Source organism: Pongo abelii, chromosome 6, assembly GCF_028885655.2.
Source record: "Pongo abelii isolate AG06213 chromosome 6, NHGRI_mPonAbe1-v2.0_pri, whole genome shotgun sequence".
Taxonomy (NCBI): Eukaryota; Metazoa; Chordata; class Mammalia; order Primates; family Hominidae; genus Pongo; species Pongo abelii.
In genome coordinates, this window is record NC_071991.2 from 79264796 (window position 1) to 79290000 (window position 25205).

At 47.1% G+C, this 25205-nt stretch overlaps 2 protein-coding genes across 2 annotated transcripts in view; one reads left to right on the top strand and one right to left on the bottom strand.

Annotated features, from left to right (window-relative positions):
• The first annotated feature begins 7031 nt into the window (after positions 1 to 7031).
• Positions 7032 to 11435, top strand: DLX5 (distal-less homeobox 5). The gene is made up of 3 exons (XM_002818233.3): positions 7032 to 7594; positions 9454 to 9638; positions 10758 to 11435. Exons 1-3 carry the CDS (start codon positions 7240 to 7242, stop codon positions 11085 to 11087), a joined length of 870 nt encoding a protein of 289 aa, XP_002818279.1. The 5' UTR covers positions 7032 to 7239; the 3' UTR covers positions 11088 to 11435.
• A 9310-nt stretch (positions 11436 to 20745) lies between these two features.
• The window catches only part of DLX6 (distal-less homeobox 6), a 5575-nt gene continuing 1115 nt past the window's right edge, over positions 20746 to 25205 (bottom strand). Inside the window, exons 2-3 of the mRNA XM_002818218.4 lie at positions 24024 to 24217; positions 20746 to 22063 (exon numbers count right to left, since the gene is read on the bottom strand). Of these exons, the coding sequence (XP_002818264.4) occupies positions 21812 to 22063; positions 24024 to 24217 (446 nt within the window). The 3' untranslated portion in view covers positions 20746 to 21811. The remainder of the gene's footprint in view (positions 22064 to 24023; positions 24218 to 25205) is intronic.

The window sequence follows — 25205 nt, forward strand, 5'->3', positions numbered from 1 at the left end:
TATCCTTTTGCTTTCTGTTCTTTGGCCTATTTCTCTTCTAATCTCTTCCATTATTCTTATAAGTTAGGAAGACTTACCAGGCAATTTTAATTATTAGATACTGTCCCCCCTATTTTTGTGCCAAATTAACAGGCTTCAGGAATAATTCCATTAAAAGTATTATCACTTTAGCAAATATGATATCCTCTTTGGTTCATCTATTTATCCTGATGCTAAAACATTCTTCCTATCCTCTCCAAGTTTGCTATGCAGTTTAACTGCTAGCAACCTAGCACAGTTACTCTACAACGTAACCCTAAATGTGTCTGAATCTCTTGAATGGCATGTGTAAAAAGGCTGTAACAGTGTACCCATGAAGCACCTAGAGACTCAAATAACAAAGAAGGCAACAGAGAACTGTAGGGAATAATGGTACATTCTGAATTTTTTCATGTATGAATACAGTTTTTCTTGCCTATAGTTTTTGTTTACCCAATTTGTTGATTTCCAATTTTGCTTTTTTTATTCTAAGAAATTGTTTAATGCAATGCTGGTATATACCTTGCTAACATCCCGAGTGTCATAAGAAGTATCTTTTCCCTCTCTAACTCCAAGGATTCCTGGAACTTGTAAGAAAAATTCCAGACATCCCTAAACCACATTTTAGACTAATAGTGGTGCATGCAGACTCATAGTAGGTTGTCTGCAAAGTGAGGTCTGTCGAAAAGTTGGAGCAACAACTACAGTGTTCCTTGATTCGCTAAGTAACCAACTGAAACGCATGCATCAACAGGGGGGAATGCACACAAACCACTGGACACATGCAGTTTTATGCCCAAAATTATAAATCAGGATGCAGCAATAAATTATACTAAGGTATATGTTTATTATACTTTGCCACATATACCATCCAAGAGCCTGCTATGTTGAAACAGTAAAATAAAATAAAACTGAAGACTTAATGTTGAAAAAGTAAAATTTTGCTTAACTGCCGATGGGCTATATACATTGAGTATTACTAAGCTTCTCGCCGCAAATAACGTATCTTTTCTGCCCACAATTTTTAAAAGTGACTCCATTGCTGTCAGCTACACTTCACTTGGAAAGCTATTGACTTTTCCTTTCTGTTGCCTTAATTGTATTCTGCAGGAGCACAGAGGGATGCAAGTCCAGGTGGGCACTGCAGCTTCGACTGATTGTGCTGTGTAACACAGCAGGGAAACCTCTTATCTCAGGCTGGGGTTGCCTGTTTAAGAATTTTTTTCTTTATAAAAGGTAAAGGTAGTAAACACAGCTGTAGAGAAAGGTTTTGTATTTTCTTACTGTTTGTTTTAATCTATTAAAATGATATAATTAGGGCAGATGGTAAAAATGCCTATAAAATTATACTATCTGCCCTTGTGCATGTATGTTGTGGGCCAAGTTTTACGCAGCTCACAGTGTTTGAATAATCTGGCTTTGGCTTCAGAATTGGTTTTCTGCATCTCTGCATACAATATTATCAGATCATAAAATACAGTGGCTTAGGATCAATGAACTTTAAAATTCTAAATAGATCTTGGAATTAGGATGTTATTAAAGATGACTGAAGTTTCACTCTTGCTATTTCCTTGCAAGAGCTGGATCATTGCTCTGAATTCCTGTCTGTCAATTACTTTTCTTTTAACTCCACAAGGGGCATTTTTAGAATTTGGAATATTTATATATCTTTAAGAAGAATAAAGGTTTTGTAAATAGTACCACAGCCAAACCTTCCTTTCAAGAAGATGAAATCCGAATTTAGGATGAAGAATATGCCTCAATTTCAGTTTGCAAAGACATATAATAATATAATCCCATTTACTTCCTATTTAGATGAACTTGAAGTGTTTTCAGCTGTGGTATATTAAATTTGTCTCATAGAGAATAGATTTGAGTGGATACTTAAGGCCTTTTCCTAGCTAGTTATGTTTAAGTTAAATGAATAAACATATTTTAATGTTCTTAATTATAAAAACAAAACGTGTAGAAGTCTATGATCTGCCCTATCATTTGGAAATAAACCAAAAATCTTATTAGGTTGGAATTAAGTGGAAAACAGTTTTTCCTTCTGGGGATTTTTAATTTATTCAGAATATTTATATAATTGCCTACTAGTGAATCCTTTGAGATTTACTTTGTTGGGGATGCTCTTTAACTCTAAACACATTTTTCTTGAGGGCAAGGGGATATTATAATTAATTTCAGCATGGGAGGAAACCTTTTTTCTATTTATCCTGTTACCCTTCACACCCACTTTCCCTCTTCTCCCTCCCTAGATAAGCTCACTGTTGATTTAAATGGGCTCCTAAACATTTTAGCTTGGGCCTAGTTAGTTCAACCTCATAAACGCATGGGAAGAAGTTTGAACCTACATGGGGAATTAAATAGTTTTCCTAACTCAGATGAACCACCTCTGAATGCTAGATCCAAGTCAGTGTGCCTAGCCCTCTATTGGGAGACAAAGGCCATTCAGTTGCATTGCCAAAGCCAGTGACCAACAACTTCTGCTATTTTTGAAAGCCTTTGCTACTTTTGCAATCATAACTCCTATCTTTTCATCCCACCCTAGTGCAAAGAAATGTGCTTTTTCTATACAAATATCAAATTGAATATTTCAGAGCTGTTACCTTAAGTTATTAAACGGCCTTAGTGCCCCAGCTCAAAGATAACTGCAGCTCCATTGTAATAAAATGATTACTCAGGTCTACCTCCACAAAATGTTTGACTTAACCAGTTTTGTTGTGTTTGAGATTTCTGGGATGAAAAGTACTCTAAATGGATCATGAAAAGAGTGAATTGCTCAGAGCATTTTTCACTGGACAGATAAAGAAAGATAATGGATAAAGCAGTGCAAATAAAAAGAAAAATAAACCTCACCCCCAAAACTGGACTTTTAAAGAATGAGTATTCTACTGATAAAGTCAAAAAGTGCTTTTTATACCAAGTGTGCCTATACAATGCTAGCATCATATTAAGGGGTCCTTTATTTACCTGAATTATGCACATCCAATTGATGTGTACAATGTTTTATATAAATGAAAGTTTCCATATTAAAAATATCTTAAGTTCGTAAATTAAATATTTTCAACTGCACTCAATTTTCTGAGTTTCAAGTCCAAAAGAAAAGGTGTTCTACTGTTGGCACTTCTATGAGTAAACAGATTTCCAGATAGGCTACATGGAAAAAGTTGAGTAAGTGCTGTTATTAAGATTTTCTGCTACCCCACCCCCTTCCGCGGCTCTCTCCCTGCAAACTCAGTGGCACTCTTTTCAGCCCATAGTAGTGAATGACCGAAAGCTTCCCAAGCACCTCATCTAACTAAAGGAGGGCCTGCTTCTTCACAAATGTCTAGGAAAGGCGGCCGGGGGCAGTGGCTCACGTCTGTAATCCTAGCCCTCTGGGAGGCCAAGTTGTGTGGATCCCTTGACGTCAGGAGTTCGAGACCAGCCTGACCAACATGGCGAAACCCTGCCTCTACTAAAAGTACAAAAATTAGCCGGGCGTGGTGGCGGATGCCTGTAATCCCAGCTACTCAGGAGGCTGAGGCAAGAGAATCGCTTGAACCCGGAGGCAGAGGTTGCAGTGGGCCAAGATCATGCCACTGCACTCCAGCCTGAGCAACAAAGCAAGACTCTGTCCTAATAATAATAATAATAATAATAATAGGCTAGGAAAGGAGAGTCATCCTTGATGTCTTCCAGTCACCCCAGGTGGGGACACTTAAGGAGCGCCTGACACCCAAGAATTGAAGGATAGGGCAGGGGGCACCAAGAAAAAGGTGACCCAGAAAAAGGTGAGCCGGTGGGAGGAGGAAGGAAAAGTATGAATGTACAAGAAGGAAAGGAAAGGGCACGGGAATTGAGAGAAAGATGTATTGGAAGTACATAGAAAGAAAGCCACCTGGGAGTGAACTCTAACACTAAGGACCGGTTGGTGTCCGGCCAGTGACTGAGCTTGGGGTTTGCCATTTGCGCAATGTTGCTCGAGGACACTGGGTGGCGCTCGTGGTAAAGACTTGCCCTTATCTTAGGGTTTTCCCCCCTTCCCTCTCTTTGCAGATTTCAGCTACTAAAAGATGAAATTACTTACATTCTTCCTACGTGTCTCAGCGGGAAGCGCACTGCTGGAAGAGTTTGATGCCGTGGGGCTGTTTCTCCACGGCTGGATTTGTCGGTGGATTTTGAGAGGCAATACAGTCCAGCCCGCTGGCCTTAGGACAAAGCTGGAGGCCCTAGTGTGAGAACTCCCTCACAACACCAGCAAAAGTTTGCTGCTCCGAGAGCCGGGATACCGGCCGGTGTATGTCCTGAGCGTGCGTCCGAAGCCGCAGACAGGCCCACAGAACAGCCGGCAGTGCACAGAGCTACAACGCCTATCTTGTGAAATTAAATAAAACTGTATTGTGAACAGACTCTCCGCTGCTTTTAACTTAGTGCTTCCTCTCCCTCCCGGCTGCCTTTAAGGAAGGGGTGGAGTGGGGAGTGGGGTCAACCTAGAAAAGAGGAACAAAATCAAGAAAGTTGAGGCTCTGGACCTGTAGAAACACATCCAGATTTGGTCTCATCCAGAAGCAGAATGGCTCAAGTCTGCGTGAGAGCCAACTTTCTAACGCTTTAGGAACCGAAACGAAGTTAAATTCTTCCCTCCCGCCCCACTCCTTTTTGTCTTTCATGAAATGTGGGAAAGAGTGTCCATTTTGACTGCGGGGTTTTGGGGGGTGAAATTTAGCAAGGTCTAGAACTAATTTGACATTGTAACATTATTTTCCATCGGATCCCGAACTTCTAAATTTTGCCCCAATTCTGCAGCTTCCAATCCCATCCTGGTTAGAATCTGCCATCTCAGCAAGGTGTAAGGGCATTGCTAGGAACACCCTATTCAGTATAACCATGTGGTAACTCAAATCTCTATTTAACCAAAAGTGTCGAAGATAGGGGACCAAAGGAAGGGAGGACTGGCTCCCTGCCCACTTGTCTTTGCCGGGAGGTGCTTTGAACTGTCCTTGGCATTGATCTGGGGAAGCGATTCCTGTAATTAAATGGCAGGGTGTGTATCAGGTGACTCGATGGGCGCCGATAACTTCTCCAGAGCAGAGCCCAGGACCGCAGACCCATGTTTCCCTGCTGTTCTTTAGCTCCTCACAGCCTACATCTAGACGGTTAACAGCCTGTCGGTAATCGACAGCGCCGAGTCAGGGCTGGCTGGCAGCTGCAGCTCTGTTTACCCCGAAGTCTATCTCAGAGAAGCCCGCGGCAGCCCAGGCCCAAAGCTCGTGACTTTGGCAGCCCAGGCCCAAAGCCGTGGCCAGTGGGAGAAGGACAACGCTGCTGGGCGCCAGTCTCCCGGTGCTGAAGTTTCCCCCGAAAGGAAGTGCGACAATAGCTGTGTTTTTTTTGGTGCAGTCCAGACCGCAAAGGCAGGGAGTTGGTGCACGCGTGGCAGCTCTGCTTTGGAGTTCCTGAGCGGGGCTGTATCTTGCTCTGAGTTCCAGACACCCTACCTCTACCTGTCGGCCTGTTTTGGGCCGAGTGGCTCCACACTCCAAGTAAGGCTGAACTAATACTAGACACAACTAACACAAACGCTTTCTTCTTAGGTAGGAGGGTAAACAGAGGGGAGGCCAGATAACCCTAGATAGCCTGTGGAACTCCCAGATTGCCGGTCTTGGACCCTGTAAAGGAAGATGTAGGAAGGCCCCAAATCAGGATCCAGTCCCCGGAGTTGCCTATTTGAGGGGAGTAACAACGGGAATTGGGAGAGACTTTTATGTTGAATTTCTAAACTCCCAGCTGAATCACGACTAGAACAAGGATAGCACCTCCTGAAGGGCAAAGTTTAGACCTCGTGTATCAACTGAATGATTCTTGAATCCTTTCTTCCCTTGCATACGAGCTAAGTAGGATGTCTTTGCAGCAGGAAATAAAGGGGAGAGGGTACAGAAATCCGGGTCTGGGAAATGGAGACACTGGGCCTCGAGTGCCACATTCATGGAGCCAGGAGGGGGAAATCAATGAGCATCATCTGACTTTGCAAAGGCTTTGATCCTTGTCTCCTTCCCCACTTCCGAGACTTTCCCATTGTTTCCTGGAGGCATGGCAGGTTATACATGGATCCATTCACCTTTGCGGGAGTCTTTGGCCACTGAACATAGTTAAAGAGGCTTTATTCCAATGGCTCGAAAATAGATAAAAATATTAAACAGAAGTGGAGCTGTTTGGCTCTTTTTGCAAGCCAGCAACGAGGATTTGGGCTTCCTTAAGTTATATTTGTTTAAGACAGTAATTTTTAAAAGTCATTGTAAGGACTTTGGGCTGCAGGAACTCTCCCTGCCATGCACCGGCTTAATGGACATTGTGCGTTCTTGGGCATTCCTATCCAGCCCGCGTCCGGGAGATACTCATCTCCTGCAAAGGAAGTTGCCTCTTTCCCCAAAGAGCAAATTTTCAAAACATGTAAGTTACAACTTGCTTCCCAACACTCCACTAAAAAAAAAAAAAAAAGGCTGTTTCCCTTCCTTCTTGCCTCCATCCTACATCCCCCCGCTCCCCATTCCCTGCACCTTGACTTTCTATTTCAGTATCAGTGTTTAATTCTACACTCGCCTTTGGTGCAGCCCACGGGGGCGGGGTAGTGGGGAGCAAGGAAAGATGGTCGCCCACCTCATTCCCAAAACATGTGCACTTTTGAGGCTTCTGATTGGAACACATTGTCCCCAGACATCACAGAGCCTTGTGCTGTGGCTTCTGCGATGTCTTTGGAATTTACTAAAAACAGATAGACTAAGACCCCCTCCCCACTCCACAACAAGCAAAAACACATACAAGCACGCGGGCGCGCACACACACAAACACACACACCCCCTCCGTACCCCCCACCCCCTTTTTAAGCAATGCTTTGTTGTGCTAAAACTAGTTGGACGAGTTAGGGTGTTACTGCTGCTCCCGAGGCCCTGGCCAATAGAACCAGATCCACCCCGCTGTGCGTAAGCGCGCAATTAAGGATTTAACCAAGGCTGTGCTGCGCCTCAGCCAGCAGTCAGCCGGCCGGAGACAGAGACTTCACGACTCCCAGCCTCCTCCTCGCCGCGGCCGCCGCCTCCTCCTTCTCTCCTCCTCCTCTTCCTCCTCCTCCCTCGCTCCCACAGCCATGTCTGCTTAGACCAGAGCAGCCCCACAGCCAACTCGGGCAGCTGCCGCCGCCACAACAGCAAGGACAGCCGCTGCCGCCGCCCGTGAGCGATGACAGGAGTGTTTGACAGAAGGGTCCCCAGCATCCGATCCGGCGACTTCCAAGCTCCGTTCCAGACGTCCGCAGCTATGCACCATCCGTCTCAGGAATCGCCAACTTTGCCCGAGTCTTCAGCTACCGATTCTGACTACTACAGCCCTACGGGGGGAGCCCCGCACGGCTACTGCTCTCCTACCTCGGCTTCCTATGGCAAAGCGCTCAACCCCTACCAGTATCAGTATCACGGCGTGAACGGCTCTGCCGGGAGCTACCCAGCCAAAGCTTATGCCGACTATAGCTACGCTAGCTCCTACCACCAGTACGGCGGCGCCTACAACCGCGTGCCAAGCGCCACCAACCAGCCAGGTACATGGCAGATACAGGGCGACTAGGACGCTGGGGGCGCGAGATGGGGTGGTAGATTGGGGGCCACAGCGGTTCACGGCAGTGGGGGCGCACGCGGCTTTAAGGGAGTAGGACTCAGACTCTCCGACAAAGAGAGTTTCTCGGGCCAGCATTTTGGGGATTTTTAGTAGGAGAGCCCTGTGGAGGTTCGAACTAGCGTCTCTCCCCTCCGGCACCTTCCAAGGCCCTTCAGTCGCTGAATTCCCAGCTTGCCCGGCCAGGAAGCCGGCTAGGCTGGAAAGGGGATAGGGGTGGAGAGAAGAAAGAATCAAGCAGCTCCTGGCGTTTGCGTAATAAAGAGGAGGTTAGTTGTTGGGAATTTTGGTAAGCGTGCTGGGTTGGTGCGAGTGGGAATAGAAAGCTGCCTCAAAGACTCAGTCAGGATTAGTTTGAGAGCCGCCACAAGCTAGCACGGTGCGGGTGCCCTGAGCACGCTGGGTGGGGGTGGGGGGTTAAGGAGTTGTAGCCAGCCAGAGAAGAGCGCGCCGAGAGTTTTGCGGTTTATCCAGGCATTTCCAAAAACAAAAAGCCATTTAAAGGTGGAGGAGGGTTGCTGAGGGGTCACGTTGTAGGATAGATTTTTTTTTTCTGTCTCCATAGGCGCCCACAATTTGTCTTTCCGTCCTCCTTTTTCGTCCACTTTGAAACTTACTTAGAGAGTTTAAGAGGGTTAGTGAGCTTGGGTAAGAGAGGGGCATGAGGCTCGGCGGAGAGGTTTTATTGGTGAGGTTTGATCTCCTCCCACCAGCACATTAATAATCCTGCTAATATTAGCATCCCCTACTCTGGTAGAATTGAGACCACAGCCCTCATCCTCCACACTTCTCCCTGGAACTTGACACACACACACACACACACACACCCTGGAGAGGTTCTCCGTCAGTTCCAGAGGGGTGGTAGTTTTGAGGAAGGGGAGTTATAGCCCCAGGACACGTTTGTACAACACGCGTTTGGCAATCCCTCCCCCTCCCGCCCAAACCCATACTCATGACAGTGAGAATCTCGTCCTGACCTGCCGCCCCTTTCCTACGAAAACATCCCACCACCGGTTCCTTCTCAATGTGTGACTCTTGCTGAACTTTAAAAGAGAGCCCCGGGTTGAGGTGTCTTCGTTTCTTTCGCTCTCTCTGTATTTCGTGCATAAGTGGAAGATTTTTTTTTTTTTTTGCCAAGAACATATTAAGTCTATTTGTAAAAGAAACCAGACACATCTGTGCCCTCGCAGATCTGCAGCGAGATTATGGGGGCTGCATAATCGACCCTCTGTCTGCGGCGGCCTCGACCGCTTGCTGCTGAAGTGAAGGAGCATAGTTTGCTTGTGGGTCTTTGAACTTTGGAGACCTCGGTTAGCGTCTTCCCTGCCCAAGCGTCTGGCTTCTGCGGGCGCCCGAACAGACGCCGACAGAAGCGGGGTCACGGCCCAGGGCCACCTCCTTGAAGCCTGGGGAGGGGCTGGTGTTCTTGAAGCCTGGGGAGGGGCGGAAACGCGGGGGAGCACAGGGTGGGCATAAAAACAAGTCCAGGAGAAGGAACCACCGCAAGAGCTGAATCCCAGATGCCAAGGAGAAAGCTGTGTTGTAGGAAGGGCTTTGCACAAACTATCTGAATGAACAGAGTAGGAATTAATCAGAGGCTATCCTGCTTTTCCATATTTGGGGGAGGAGCATATTTATCGCGGTCTTGAAAAGCAAAGGTGGTGGTGATATGGGCAAAGAATGAAGACTAAGTGGTAAGAAACTCTAGGACTCTATTTGAGGCCCTTCCGCAAAAGGGGCATTGTCTGGTGACAAGCTTTAACTGAGTCTGTTTTGATTATTTAGAGAAAGAAGTGGCCGAGCCCGAGGTGAGAATGGTGAATGGCAAACCAAAGAAAGTTCGTAAACCCAGGACTATTTATTCCAGCTTTCAGCTGGCCGCATTACAGAGAAGGTTTCAGAAGACTCAGTACCTCGCCTTGCCGGAACGCGCCGAGCTGGCCGCCTCGCTGGGATTGACACAAACACAGGTAAATACGCCGCTGCCATGCACTAGACCTGCCTGAGCTGCACGTCTGGTTGGGTCGCGCGGTTCAGTCGTGATGGGACTGGAGCTGTTTCGACAGTACCCGTGAGAAACTAACAGACCCAAAGACACCAGCCCCTATGCTTTTCCCTCGGTGAGTCAGGCCTTGAGACGGTGGGAATGGGATTCATCAGCGGTCTGGAGATACCTCGCACTAACCGCGCCCCCCGCCCCCACCCCGCAGCGGGCCTCCGGACCTCTGGGGCCAATTTCGCGGGTTGAAAGCAAGCGGAGGGTTATTTCTAGGGCGGCCTTGGCAGTCTAGAGAAGCTATCTGGTTTTCTTAACAATGGAGAGCCTCCTCGGGGTGAGCAGGGCCTGGTGTCCTCGCGGTGGTCTCAGGCTAAGAAAAGGCTGAGAACGTCGCCTGGAGCGGAGAAACTGAAGGGTCGTGCCCTGAGCCTACGGGAGCTTCAGGCCACGGCCGCCGGAGGGTCGCGAGGTGGGGGGCGCTATTGTACGTGGGAAGTCTTCCTGGATTGTCCCATTCCCTTTACTCCTCCAACCCAGCTGGGGCCTACGGAAGCATAAAGAATGTTCGAGTCGCCGCCAAGAGCTGCAGTCAGATTCTGGCCTCTCTGAGCTGCAGAGGGAGTCAAGGGAGTAGGACGGGAGGTTGGGAGCTCGCTCCTTTTTCTCACCACGGGCGCGCGTAGCCCGCCCTACGCCCCTTCCCTGCCAGGCTCCCGCGATTGTTTTGGAGACCTTCGCCTCGTTCCGCGCGTCCTGCACAGGCTTACACGGGGGGCGCCGCCGCCGCGGACGATCGGGCGCACACCCGCCGCGCTCGCGTCCCCCACCCCCAGGCCAAACAAAAGACAAGCCTTGGGGTCGTGGCCTCGCTGGGCCGGGGCGCACCGAGCCGGCCAGGGCGCCCTCTGGGGCCAGAGCTCCATGGTTTGCCTCAGGCATAGCTTCTTGGCGGTAGGCCGCAAGCGGCGGGGAGACGCCAGGCAGGGCTGGGCCGCCCAGAGGCCCGAAGATGCCTCCAGTCGCCGCCCCGGGGAAGGCGCGGGCGACCTCTGAGTGTCCCGGTAACGTGTGCCTTTGTTCCCCAACTCAGGTGAAAATCTGGTTTCAGAACAAAAGATCCAAGATCAAGAAGATCATGAAAAACGGGGAGATGCCCCCGGAGCACAGTCCCAGCTCCAGCGACCCAATGGCGTGTAACTCGCCCCAGTCTCCAGCGGTATGGGAGCCCCAGGGCTCGTCCCGCTCGCTCAGCCACCACCCTCATGCCCACCCTCCGACCTCCAACCAGTCCCCAGCGTCCAGCTACCTGGAGAACTCTGCATCCTGGTACACAAGTGCAGCCAGCTCAATCAATTCCCACCTGCCGCCGCCCGGCTCCTTACAGCACCCGCTGGCGCTGGCCTCCGGGACACTCTATTAGATGGGCTGCTCTCTCTTACTCTCTTTTTTGGGACTACTGTGTTTTGCTGTTCCAGAAAATCATAAAGGAATTCATATGGGGAAGTTCGGAAAACTGAAACAAAAAGATTCATGTGTAAAGCTTTTTTTTTTTTTGCATGTAAGTTATTGCATTTCAAAAGACCCCCCCCCCTTTTTTTACAGAGGACTTTTTTTGCGCAACTGTGGACACTTTCAATGGTGCCTTGAAATCTATGACCTCAACTTTTCAAAAGACTTTTTTCAATGTTATTTTAGCCATGTAAATAAGTGTAGATAGAGGAATTAAACTGTATATTCTGGATAAATAAAATTATTTCGACCATGAAAAGCGGAATGTTTCTGAAAAATACTTCATTCTGCCCCTCTGATAACTGGCTAGTGAAGTTTTATTGAAGGCAACTAAAGAAAGACAAGCTCTGCAGAGATCCAACAAAGCAAAAAAGAAAACAGAAGTCGGGGCTGCATGCATGCAGACTGTATATGTATATATGTTCAATGCTATACTTTGTGTGTGTGTGTGCATATATATATATATATAATATATATATGGCGTGTATATAGTACTGCCATATCTCATATAATTGTTTCAGGTAGAAAGTAATGCTGAAATAAAAATACATCCCTCTCACCCTGTATGTGAGTTAGAAGGCAACAGAAATCCCTCAATAACTCCTCTGAATTCTAAGCTCAAAGCAATTATCTTGGAGAAGCGCCCCCACCCATCAGCCTCTGTGTAGTGCCAGAGCAATTAGACAAATTACCCTTCAAAGGGAGTTTCCAGAGATGAGAAAATGAAAAGAAAAAGAAATCTCTCCTCACACCTATTACATTTTTTAAAAATCTAAAATGTTTGGAGCATGGCAAGTGATAGAACCTTGGACTCTTTGGAGTATGATTATAAATGTATCAGCTCTTTTCGAGAGATGAAAACATTGCAGATATTGTGAAGAGGGAACTTCAGGGTTGGGGAAAGGAAGGAATGAAAGCATTGTGGCGCCGTATTGATTTCATTTTGTGTGAGATAATACTCTTAATATTTCCCTTCCCTCCTTCCTTTTTTCAGGAAGGAGCTTCCTCTGTTTTGCTTTTACATAAAACAGTGGCAAAACAGGTTCTAAATGATGCAAAATAGAATCTGTTTAAGAGGGTTTTCTCCTTTGGGAAGCCTTCTTTGGGACAGAGAGGAAGGACTTTGCAGCTGTGCCCTGTGTCCCTTCCTTCTTCTTGCACTCCTGCATGTAGATATCAACAGCATGACCAGAGAGCTACGCACTGCGTCTAAAGACCCAGGCCTGAATTGTAGGTGTCTTTCTGTCTGGCCGTCCTTCAGTGGGCCGGACTCTATTTCCTTAGGATACGAAGGAAAATGCTGCGTTGGAAATTACAAGATGCATGCGAAATATTTTACAGCTAGGAAGTCAGCAGCAATAAATGTGACAAAAGAGCCTTCTTAAAGTGGGGGTAGATGAGAGCATAAAAAATTATATCCTGTCACTGAGGATTTCTCAGAAGGCTCTTCCAGGGTTGGGAGACTAGACCTGAAAAGGCACGCTATGTGCCCTGAGGGGAATTTACCTTACCTGCATGTTTCTCTCTCTCTCTCCTCTCTCTCTCTCTCTCTCTCACATTTTCTCTCTGTCTCTCTGCCTGCCTCCTCCTCCTCTTCTCTCCCTACCTTCCTTCCACCTCTTTTATTTTTTTCGTTCTTTTCTCCTTTCCTTTTTTTCTAGAAGAGTTACCAGGCCCGCCAGTGTGGAACAGCTTGCTTCTTGGAGGAATCAGTATTTTGACCGCTCTTTAGACATACCCCGCAGCCTGGCTCCGAGGCAGAACTACGCCCGGCAGCCTGGCCTGTGGACCCCTCCTCCCGCACCCCCAGCGGCCGCGACTCAATATTTCCGTCTCCCCAATCCGCTCCAGCCGTACTTTCTCGGAATGAGCACTGGGTTCAGGGAAGAGGGGGCAATAGGAAGGTTTGCGGGGGGCGGGGGGGCGGGAAGCCAAAGGGTGCCCCATTTTGTTTTCTGCGTTCACACAGAATAGGGGGATTCGGGAAGAGATGAAGATATCCACTTCCTGCTTTTCTTTCTTTGCTTGTAAGGATTTCGGGAGTTTCCATTACACCGAGAGCTAGCGCTTTATTTCTGGCGACTCCGACTGGGAGAAACTCGCGCCCGCGGTGTGCCAGCGCCTGGCTTTCCCCTGCGCGGACGCCTATCCCTGCCAAGGGGTGCGTGTTTGGGAAGGTTGGGGGTAAGGGCGCACCCACTGCACACCTCCGATATTTCTCACCTACTGGCTGCCTGTGAGTGGCAAGAATGTGCTTGGAACATACTGTTTTCCTTTGTGCACACAAAGAGGGCAGATATTTTTCCAGCTGTCCTTATCATCTCCCCAGCCCCATTACTGGTGGAAAAGAAGGGGGATCCCTTCCTCATCCCTATTCACCGGGCGCTGCCGAGCTGAGGGAAGGGAGGGTTCAGATTCTTCTAGAGAAAGAGGGAAGCTCTTTTTAAATGACCACTCCTCCACCCTAGCTTTGAGGCTACTTGTCGTTAAGATCACTAAAGCCCCATTGCGAGGTGGCCCAGACCAACGCCGCGCGGACACAGACTTGGTTTCAAGATTCCTTCCCTTGTGCTAACCTCACTTCTTCCACTCGCAAAGGCCTCTTCTCTCGTGCGGTTTTTATTTTTTAGCTTGGTCTGGGAGCCGTGGACAAAAATATTCTGGTAAACCAGTCTGCAGCGGGCTTTCCCTGGCACCATGGGGATTCTCTCAGGGGAATTTAACTCCCTGCAGTCCCGCGCCCAAGGATGTAAAAATAACAGATCTTCAGCAAAGTCTAAAAATATCTATGTGATGTTTCTCTCCCTCGCCCTCCCTTCCACCTTCTCTTCCTCTCCATTGTTTTTCCTACGTCGAATATAAACGTGCTCCACTCCCCAGCATATTCCCGGACCAGCCGGCCCCACTCTTCACATCGCACTGGGTGACCCCTCTGCCTGCCCCTTCTGGTTTCCACTTGCCTAGCTCTCAGTCTAGTGCTCCCAAGACGAATCAAGTCCTTTCTAAGATTAATGCTCTTTTCAGTGGGCGTCTTCATACTCCCCACCCCTTACTTACAACACCTCACCCCCACCTTCAGAGCTCCTCACAAACCCCAGGAAAGCTGGGGCATGCGGTCAGGGCCAGCGCGATTCCTCGGTGCCCAGACCACCTCCTGGGCCCTCCCGTAAGAGATCAGATAAATTGGCCTTTGTTTGAGGCTCGGGTTGAGCTAGGCGGATTTCTGCCCTTTTCCCCCCCTTTTTCCTGGCGGCCACCTCCTTGTGGGACAAGGGGCGGCCTGGGGATCCGAGAGAAGCCGCATTCCTGTGGGTGCCAGGCGGCTCCAGTGCTGAGCCACAGGGCCTGAGACACACACACAGAGGAACCCGCAGACCTCGCTGCCCTTGATCTCGCTCGCTCGCTCTCCCTCCCGTCGGGGCACCCACCCGGGAGCCTGTCCACTCACACTCGGATCCACCCAGGGCACGGCCTCAGGCCGGAGAGCGTTGATCCGCACAAAGACACAAGCGCACACAACCCCCTCCGGTGACACCGGCCAGGCCAGGATCTCCCCGCCCATGTCAATCTCCTCTTTCCCGCCCCTTATCCCACAATCCCAGACGCGTCGGCTGGCCTTCTCTGGTTCCTTTGATCCCACCGGACGCCCCACGGCTCGCGGCGTCCTGGCCGCGCCGTCCTGGGAGTCACCCACAGCGCGCCAAAGCCAGGCTGCGCTCACCTCCTCCCAGCGCACCCTGTAGCTCACTCCAGCCTTGACACCGCTCAGTCTCCTGAGCTCTCCAGCCCGAAGAGCCTGGGATGCCTGCTGGAACACTGCCCCCACATCCTCCTTCTTAGCGCTTCCTTGTATTCTGGGAGAGGGACCTTTAGGCTACCCAACCGCCCCTACTCTCCGCCCCATCCCTGCAACCCCTTGGATCGCGCGCCTCCCACTGGTCACTGGGATCTTGCCAACCTAGAGCTCTCTAGCCCTCCCGGAGGCACACCCAGAGGGCAGACGCCCTAGGGCACCTCTGGGAAGCTCGCCACGCCGGCGGATCCGCCTGCGGTCACCCAGCTCCTCCACCCTTAAGCACCCCCTCCCACAGTAGCCGCTGGAGGCTCCCGCCGCTCCAGAGCTTGGGGAGGGGGCGCTGCGGCTTGCTCTCGGCCTCGGCTCGCGCTCCCAGGTTGCCCGCGGTCTTTGCACACAGTGCTTGGTTTTTTTTCAACCTCAGCCCAGTCGCAGCGAACTCTGGGCCTTAAAAATAGCCCAAATAGCGGTGACACATGTGGGACTGGTTAAATATTTTCTACGCAGCCCTGTCTCTTCCCCCCCCTCCACCCCCAGCGTTTTCTGTTGCGTCTGACAGGCTTTAGATTCCTCAGGGCAGAAAGTATACATTGTATCTATTGCGTGTGTGTGTGTGTGTGTGTGTGTGTGTGTGTGTGTGTGTGTGTGTGTGTGTGTTGGGGGTGGGGAGCCTTTCCTTTCAATCATCCGAGGCTGCCGGCTGTAATGTAATAACCTGTTTTATAGGTCGGGCTCTAACCGTAAAGATAGGAACTGAGAGAATTTACATGAACCTCTCTTTAAAGCAGATGAGAGTCCTGTTTTGCATCAATTAAATGTTCCTGCTCTTTTGTTCACTTGGACTTCTTATTTACTTCTGATTTATGGGATCCGAAGGAGTCTCTTTGCCAAAAGTACATGTATTATTGAGTCTGTTCCACATCCTAAACCAAGATTTATATAAAACCGTGAAATACCACACATTACGACCTTTCACCACAGGAAGGAAAAAAAACGGCTTTATAACATCATTCTACACACATACCCTCCCTCTCTCCTAGCTTTGGTAAGGATTCTCTGCAGGATCTTCACCGTGCAGTCTAGTGTTTTTTTTGTTTTTGTTTTTTTTTTTAAGAAGTGGGTGAGGGTGAAGGGTGGTAAACAGTTCCCAAGCTATGATTTATTTTAAAGGCTTTTTTTTTTTTTTTTTTTTTCCACTAACCAAGAAGACAGAAACCTGCCAATGGAAGCTTATTGTCATCCAGGACTATTTCCGCCACTTGCCATTTGCAAGGTCAGGGAAGAGGGGCGGAGGAAGAGCAGGATATGGACTCAACTTTCATCTATAAACAGGGGTCACTAAACAGGGGACATTTCATTATTGCCCTTAAATTCACAAGAGCTAGGAAGCCTGCTTGCCACCCTGCAGGGTGGCCCTGGTTGGGCAGCTCCCGGGTCTGTGAAGTGGTGGGAGGAGGGAGAGTCGACACACATTGGCCCAGAGGCTAGAAAAGATGCCTAGGAAATTCTCTGTATTCATGGTGGGAAAATTGAGCTCCTGGGGATAAATGGGCTTTAGGTATCTTTGACTAGGAGGTCCCCACCAGGAACCAGAACTAGACTCCAGAACCCTCCACCAGGGCAGGGTTCATCCTCCTGGAAGAAACAGCTTGAACCCCTAGAGCTCTTTGACTCTTGGACCAGCATAATCCCCCAGCCTCTCTCCAGCCTCTCTTGCTCTAACTCTCCCTCTCTTGCTCTAACTCCCTCCTTCTTTGGTCCTCCTATATTTTAATAAGATTGACCTTGCTAATTTTAGCACATTGGCGACAGGTAGCAAAAGAAGCAGCTGGACTGGTTTATATGTGTGTGTGTGGGGGGGAGTGTTAATTAATAAAAGTTAATGATAGGATTAAAACCAATAGCCAGCCAAGCCAACTGGAGAAGACAGCTTCCCAGCTGGCTATATTTAATTAGCAGCAATTAATACATTTTCTGCTAACATCCTTTAGGATTCTATGACTTAGTTCCTGCTGAAAGAGAATGAAGTCGGAGGGCAGAAACACAAGTGCCCAAGGGCATTTTGCTTGGATAACAAGAGAGACAGCAAATTCATTTAAGAAAATGTTCATAAACAAGTGACAGGCACACTCTGAGGCGATTTTGTGGAAACAATGGTGAAACTGACAAATGTTCTTTGCTTTGGGGGAGGGACACCTTTTTAAAATAGGAAAATGTTCTGGAGAGAGAAGGGGGAAAAAAGACAGGGGGTTGGAAAAAAAAAAGAAAAAGAAAAATTATTTTAGACTCCAGACAAGCAGCAGATGCAGCAGCCCTTGCAAACACATCAGCCCTGCACTATTGAAGATTTGGACATGATATGCTTCAGACCACTGATTTGCTATTTTCTTAATTCTCGCTCTTCTTTTTCCATATGAATCAAACAGTCTTTTGTCCTTCAGGGTTTGATTTGATCGCTACTGTTCACATTTCACTTTTGTATTTTCCTCTTCCTATACCATTACTCATTGAGTGCCCTGTGAAATTACAATCGTACATTTTCAGCTCAGCAACCCATTTGCAGTGCAAAAATAGGGTCTAAATAATGCCTGAATTAGCCCTACTGGACAGTTTCAGATGTAACACTCTGTAATAATTATATTGCAGGCTGGATTAGGATGCTATTATCATAATCTGGACGTTTACAATTATCTGTAATTTGCAAAGATGCGCCAGGTCTTGATTACAGCAGTTTTTTTTTTTTTTTTTTTTTTTTGTACCACGCTAACCATCACTAAACAGTGACAGTAATAACAGCTAATTTTGCTGGCAATATAAGAGGTGCTGGGGTGTGCAAACAATTTCACACCTGGATGTGCTCACTCAACCAAGAATATAGAGAAAGAGCTTCTGCCCTGAGACTCAGAAAAATATTCTCCTGTGCTTCGGTTCAGTATAGATTTCTAGACCCTGATCATTGCTTAAGAGATATTCACTGAGGGTAAGTTTTTATTTCTTGCATACTTCAAGGAACAGTTATTATTTCTCTTCTCACACTTTCCAAGATACATGTTGCCATTGTAATTTATCATGGGCTACAACTTTGCTTTATAGATTTCTCTATGCTGACCTTTTATCCCCTTTAACAGTAAAAAGGGTTGTTGTTCTGTTGAGTGAAAGGATTCGAGTGAGAATGGGTTCCTTAAGTATTCGATTTGTCTTTCTTGTTTTCTATGTTGTTGATGCATTTGGTGCAGCTTGTGACTGGAGCCTGCGAAAAGTACCATGTTTCTATAAAGTGTGGAGATACTCGGCTGGAGATTCCAAGCTAAAATCTATTTGAAAATTATTATTCACAGCTAATCCTGGGTAAATCCAGAGAGGTCTTTACACGTGGCCATGATTTTAGATTTTGAGGCGACAAGATATCAAACGGAGCTCGCGACGGGGCTCCTTTAGAACCACAGGTATGCGGACATTTGCAAAGGCAGGTGTAGTCTGATGAATCTCTGGACGGTGTAGCCCCTTCGACATCTTTCCTCCACTTGGGGGAAGGTTTCCGGAATAACTGGCCTCTGAACCCCTTCAAGGCTGCTTTTCAGGGTCTTTGCCTCAAGCTGGTGTGTTGGGGCGGTGGGGGTGGGGGGAGGCTATGCGGATCTTGGAGTTACTGCCCGCCGAGCACAAACGCTGCGACCTTGGGGTTGGAGGGGCATGATTGGCTGAGACGCAGAACCGAGCTAGGGAGCTAGAAAACCCAGATTTAGGGACGCACCAAGGAAGTCTCCAGCAAGAAGCGGTACTGTTCTATAGATGACTCTGTTTCCTGACCCTGTAGACATTGTAAGCAACTAGAGATGTTAAGTGCCTAAGAAATCTTTGGCTTTCCATCCCAGTGCGAAAAGGCCTTTCTCCGGCGGCAGAAACCTTTTGACTAAGTTGTGTCAAAAGATAATGAGATGTTTATTGGTGCCAAAGAGAAATCGTTCCCTTCATCCCCTCCCTCCTCTACCCCACCCCCAGCTATTGTTCTCTCTCTCCCCCACTTTATCTCTTTTTAAATAGGAAATACGGTCAGAACTAGGCTCCACAACTCGAACTCTGCAACCTCTGGAGAAGTTCGAACGTGGGGAGGCGTAGTAGGCACCACCACTGGGCGATGCCTTTCGCCCACGCCCCTCCTACCAATCCCTCCCTCGGGAATCCACTTACCATAGGGTCAATACATTCTAAAGAGTGAAAACATTAACCCTTAAGGTTCAGAGGATCCAGAGAAAGCCCAGTTCCAAGGGCAGTCTGAGGGGGGACTACTTGGCAGAATTTCTTGTTTAATTAAACTCCTGTTAAGAGATAAAGAAATAGATACAAATGCATCATGACAACACCTCGAATATGTCAACATGCATTTGCCGGGTTTCAGAATGTTATGCACTCATAGTGGTTTGGCATGTATCTGGTGAATTTTTTTTTAAGAAAAATTAGTGTTGGTTTCGATGTATGGTAGCATTCTCCCTAACATAATTTGAATAATTCAGCAAAGCCCCACTACCAGCTGTACTTCTGCAGCCTCTTCCATTCTTTTCAGCATTATAATTTTGGTTAATTTTCAATTTTAGGTCCTACGTCTCTGCAATTTGTGTATGAATAACAGAATAATTTCCCTCTTTTGTTTCGCCTTTCCTGTTCCTGAATCTAAATAAAGATGGCTTTTTAGTATTAAAAGTGGAAGAAAATTACAGGTAATTATCTTTGACGGTAAAAACGCTGTAATCAGCGGGCTACATGAAAAATTACTCTAATTATGGCTGCATTTAAGAGAATGGAAAAAAACCTTCTTGTGGATAAAAACCTTAAATTGTCCCCAATGTCTGCTTCAAATTGGATGGCACTGCAGCTGGAGGCTTTGTTCAGAATTGATCCTGGGGAGCTACGAACCCAAAGTTTCACAGTAGGAAGGGGGAAAAAAGAAAAGAAAACATTTTTCCTAATGTAACAATGCGAATGCTAGAAAATGACAAGACTGATCGGTTTTAAACCATTCTGAAGACTGACTGAGCGTGGAAGTTGCTCAACAAAAAAAGGAACGGGTATATTGGTAAGTAGTCTTTGCTTTGTGTCTAATTATAGTGACTGTCCTTTTGCACGACTGTATGTCGCTGTCATTATATGGAGCACTCTGAGTATCTCTATTGACTTCTGATAAATGGCTCAGTGGTTTCAAGGTTCATAATTTGAAGGATGCCCAGGTCTGTAGCCATTAATTCTCGCAGTATGGGGCTTCCTGCTTATATGACGAAAGGACTTTTCATTTTCATTATTTCTGTGCTTTCCCCAAGATCGGAAGGATGTATTTCATCCAGGATGGTGCATTTTCCTACCTAGCTAGCTAGCAATGGGTTTTAAACATTAAGTAGGCATAATTGTGCACTCTACTCTCTATTTTTTTCTTTCCTATATTTTAAAAAACTGCATCCAAAGACAAATATGGCTGTATTATTTTGGCTGGGAAAAGGGAAAGGAGAATACTCAGTTTCAGCACTAGAAACTACTGTGATGTCTAGAAGTTAACTTGAGGATAGGTCATTTTAATGTTTAAAACGTAGATAAATGTGTAGAAATTACAATAAAAACATAATATGTAAAGAAAGCTGAAAGAACATCCATGGATAATGTTAAAGTACCTAAGACAAAGGCTAGCAGTGCAAACTGACATCTTTGCAGGCACTTGATGTTCATATATATATATGACTTCCCATATTAGGAAACAGGAATTTTTTAAGGGTGATAGAAAATTTAATGGGGGGAAGGGAAGTGAGGGAGGAGGGAGCAAAGAGAGGGACAGAGACACACAGAGAGAGAAATATACAAGACACTCTTAGCGTTTTGTGGCTTTTACTCCATATATGAAAGAAGACAAAAACATACAAAGTATATGTACAACTAAAATTGAACAATATATACAGAAATGTTTCTTGATATAAACGTCCCTATTAGCTTTGTGAATGCCACCAATTCACCTAGTAAAGGTGTCAAAGCAATAGAATGGCGATTTTGATTGTTTCCTCCGTCTTTCCTGATTCCAGTTCAGGGTTTGGGGGGTTGGGGTGGGGAAAGAGTGGTTTTTGTTGTTGTTTTTTTTTTAATCAACCATCATTCCTGGTCATTGCATTTTGATAAAACATGCAGCATTCCCTTTGTAGCAATGTTCTAATCTTACAGCCACTTTTTCCTTTTTCTTTAGAGAAGGGCTGTTATGTGAGGATTTTTCTTTTTCTTGTCAGTCTGGGAATGGTAAATAAAAATGCAAGAGTCCAAAATGCTTCTCTTTCACCATGTAATGTCTTAAACTCATTAAACAAGTAAAAATGCTGCCATGTTTGTGCAGATTCTTCTGGTTGGGGGAAAATCTGTTTTTAAAAAAAGTCATTTTGATGGATACTCCCAAAGAGAAGAAGAGACTCAGAGCCTGGATCCCAAGGGGTAAGAGAAAATATCCTTACAGTAAGGGGTTTCAGGAGTGCTGGCATAGAAACCAGTTTCTCTCTCACACATGCTCTTTCTCTCTCTCTGAGATGCAAGATCAATTACTGACGTTGCTCAAGAGAGAAGGTAAATGAGAAAAAAGGTGAAAAGGCAAAAAGAAAAGAAAGGTAGAAAGGAAAAGGAAAGAAAGAAGGAATGGAGGAAAGGAAGAAGTGAAAAGAAAAGAGAGGGAGAGAGAATGAGCCTAGTCGGCTTCTCGCCACACTTATGAGCTCTCTCCTAAGCCTGCTCCTTCGGCTCCTTTTCGCAGATACAAGCAGGTCCCGGATCCTCTTTTCCTTGTTCAGACGTTTCCCTAGGGTGTTCCCTTGGACAACTCACATCATCTGTGGTCTCTGCATCGTGTCCTGGTGTGGAGAGGAGTACCAGTGAGAATAGCCAGGCATGTAGCTGTTGGGGGGCATACTGACACCCTTGGCCGAGGCAGAAACGTCCCAGACTGGAGGCAGCGCTGGCGAGCGTGGGGACAGGGCCGCCGAGCCCTGGAGGGGGTCGCTCTCATGAGGATTACTGCCCTGCTTCAGCAGTTTCTTAAACTTAGAGCGTTTGTTCTGAAACCATATCTTCACCTGCAAGAAATGCAGCAATCATTAGGCCCATAAACATCAAACCAGTGCCTCTAGCATCACTTGGGGATTTGGAAGCAATACCAAAAAAGCAAAAAAACAAAAAACAACCACCGCCAGCGCCTACAAGCCAAGTCCCCGCCTCCTTCCACCTCTTTCTAGCCTCTTACACTCCCACTTCCTCTAACCTACTAGGTATCTTGCCTGGATACCTAAAGTTATTGTAATTCTAGAATTGCATGCTAGCGTAGGTTTAAAACAACAGTATAAATAAGAAAAAACTGAATGAGATGACCAGGTCCAAAGCCTAAAGAAGGATTTTTAAAAGGAGCCCTTTCAAATCAAAGCCATTCAATTGAATGCACCTCCTCTGAAAGTCTTGTCATTTTACATAAAATTTAGTAATGTAAATTTAGTCTATGTAAAATGCCTATTTTACATAGTCATTTTCTCCCTGTACATGCGTAGAGATACCCAAAAGCTGTTATCTCTATACAGGTACAAGGAGCAAATGACTGAAGGAATTAAAGCCTGTACATTTATAACTAAATGCCTTGAATATATCTATGCATATATTGCATATGCCATAGATTATACATGAAGCATCTTTCTCCAGACAGAAATATATCCCCATAACCTTGAAGGGATTAAGGACTGCAGCTCCTTCATTCTCTATTTTGTATGTTGCCTAGTCAAACTGTGGTCAAGGATCATCACATGATTGTTAGTATAGTAACTAAAAGTCAAAGGGCTTCTGAAAATTAAACATGAATCGGGAATCTGGGATGGGAGCATATCTAGGCCAACATTTCAGATCTACTTTATTTGAAAAAGGAAATTTTATGGTGCAGCTTCCTTTAACTTTAAAATTCCCTAGCCATAAGAATCTACTTTTTCAAGAGGCATACAAGTCACTGAATAGCCGGAATCCCTTCATATCAAACCCCAAATATTATAAATAGCAATATGGAAAGAGAAAACAGGCTAAATTGAAAAAGAGCTTAAGGAACAACTGTCTTAAGTCAACACACAATCAGTCTGCAGCAACAGTCTCATAAAACCTGAGGTCCCCTTGCTGAAGATTACCTACATCAGATGAGGCCTACTTACTCCATGTAGATAAATTAATCAACAAAAACTGCAGGTGATTGCAGCCTGGCTTTTTGGCCAGGGTCCTAATATACTCACCTAAGCTCCTTCTTGTGAAATCTGAAATGCCTTCTATGGCTTTCAAATTAGTAGGATGGGAGAACTTCAGTAACCGTACTTAACTGTGGCTTCACCTGTTACAATTTTGGTAACATTTCTCTTTGATCTCCAACTCTGCCACTACACCCAAGTCCTGTGCTCCAGGGAGGCAGCTCAGACCACATCAGCCTGTCACCCAGATGACTTAACCACTGTGCTTAAGGAAATCTTCAGAAAAACCCTCCTTGACACTCCTAGGATAAATAGATTGCACTTTGGAGCCTTCACTAAACCTCATTGGAACCTATGCCTACTTTGTTTTTTCTTAGTTCATTTCACAAGTTTTCTTTCTGTGTCAATGAGTTGAAAACCTTATTAGTTCCCAGGGCCTACAAAAGGATCCTTAAAAAAGTTGAACCTTATTCTGCCTCCTGGCTTGTACACCTTTTTCTCCTAAATGTTTGTTCTCTTTCATGTTGTTCTGCTCTGGAATAACACTCAATTGAATTATGAGTTTGGTCACAAAAGGATTCTAGGCTGGGGTGGGGTCGCCGAGGGTTGGGAGGATGTGCAAATCCAATCCAGTATTCAATACCAGGTCATTCATTCCAAACTGTGTTGTCCCAGGAAAGTGCATAACTGGAGCAAAAGGCATTTGTCATTAAGCTCCTTCCATCCTTGGTTGACTAGGCCAACAATTCCTCCTGATGTGGTCCCTGCCCGATCTGCAAGCGGTACCAGCATTTCAGGGATACTTGGGCTTCTCGGGAATTACCTGTGTTTGTGTCAGTCCTAAGGAAGCTGCCAGTTCGGCTCTCTCTGGAAGGGCCAGATACTGTGTCTGCTGAAAGCGATGGTTTAAAGCCTGGAGCTGCAGGCTGGAATAAATGGTCCGAGGCTTCCGAATCTTTTTCCCTTTTCCATTGAACCTGATTTCCCCGTTTTCAATCACTGTAGTTTTTTGTTGATCTGCAAGCAAATAATACACAGGAGCGGTCACCCAGGAGGCTACTGCTGCCATCTCCCTGCTCCTGGTCTGGCATGCAACGAGTCTCCCCAAAGCCCAATAAGGGTTACCTCGAAAAATCCCTATGATGCCCCGACCTCTCTTGGTCCACTCTGCCCGTGTGCTCCCAGCGTCTGCGTAATCTCCTTGACCCAGTCCCTGGCCCTAACAATGTGCAGCGTCTGGGCCAAGGGAGCGCCAGAGGCCCTCAGACAAACAGCCCGCTTTGCCGCAGCGGAGGCGGTGCCGGAGGCTCTCTGGGGTGCGCAGCGCAGCAAGGCGGCAGCTGTCCGGGCGGAGCGGGGCCCCTGTGCCCGGCTTAACAGTACCTGAAGCTGTGCTTGAGCCACCCAGGTGTTTACGCGGCCAGTTGACTTGATGTCACCAGCTCCAAGCTCAGTGCATCAAGCATCCTCGGCATGTTTTGAAATGACTCTCCTGAGGACCAAATCCTCAAACAAAACACAACCAACAGCTCAGACCAGCCCACAAGCAGGCTGCGCCTCTCACGGCAACTTTGTCCCCCTCGGGTGCTGAGAACCATCAGCCCGAGGTTCTTTGCTTCGCCTCCACGAACAAAGGAGCAGCCAACACTGTAGCGAAAATTTAGATAGGGGGCCCGGTCAGGGATGAAGGTGAGGAACACTTTAAAGCCCACTGGAAAGAGCCTGACTGTTACTAGTTTAACCAGAGCGAAGGCCACGCCAGCTTCCCTCCGAGTCACTGAGGCGCACGGGGCGCCCCACGCAAAGTAGGCCACTGCCTGCCCAGCGTGGGCTGGGAAGCAAAACACGCTCCCCAGTTCCGGCCGAGAAATGTCCCCAGCCGGGTCAAACGTGGGTTACAGGCTGGAGGGAAGGAGCAAAGAAAAGGGCGCACAGACCCAGTAGGCTGGAGAGCGCAGTGTGGACCAACTCGTCGAGCGAAGCCTGCGCCGGGCGGGGGACTCAG

Bases quoted from the DNA above. Each gene is read 5' to 3' on its own strand.
- DLX5 (XM_002818233.3), top strand. From the start codon at position 7,240: ATGACAGGAGTGTTTGACAGAAGGGTCCCCAGCATCCGATCCGGCGAC. The intron at 7,595-9,453 runs GTACATGGCAGA...TTGATTATTTAG, and splicing joins AAGCGCCACCAACCAGCCAG to AGAAAGAAGTGGCCGAGCCC. The intron at 9,639-10,757 runs GTAAATACGCCG...TCCCCAACTCAG, and splicing joins TGGGATTGACACAAACACAG to GTGAAAATCTGGTTTCAGAA.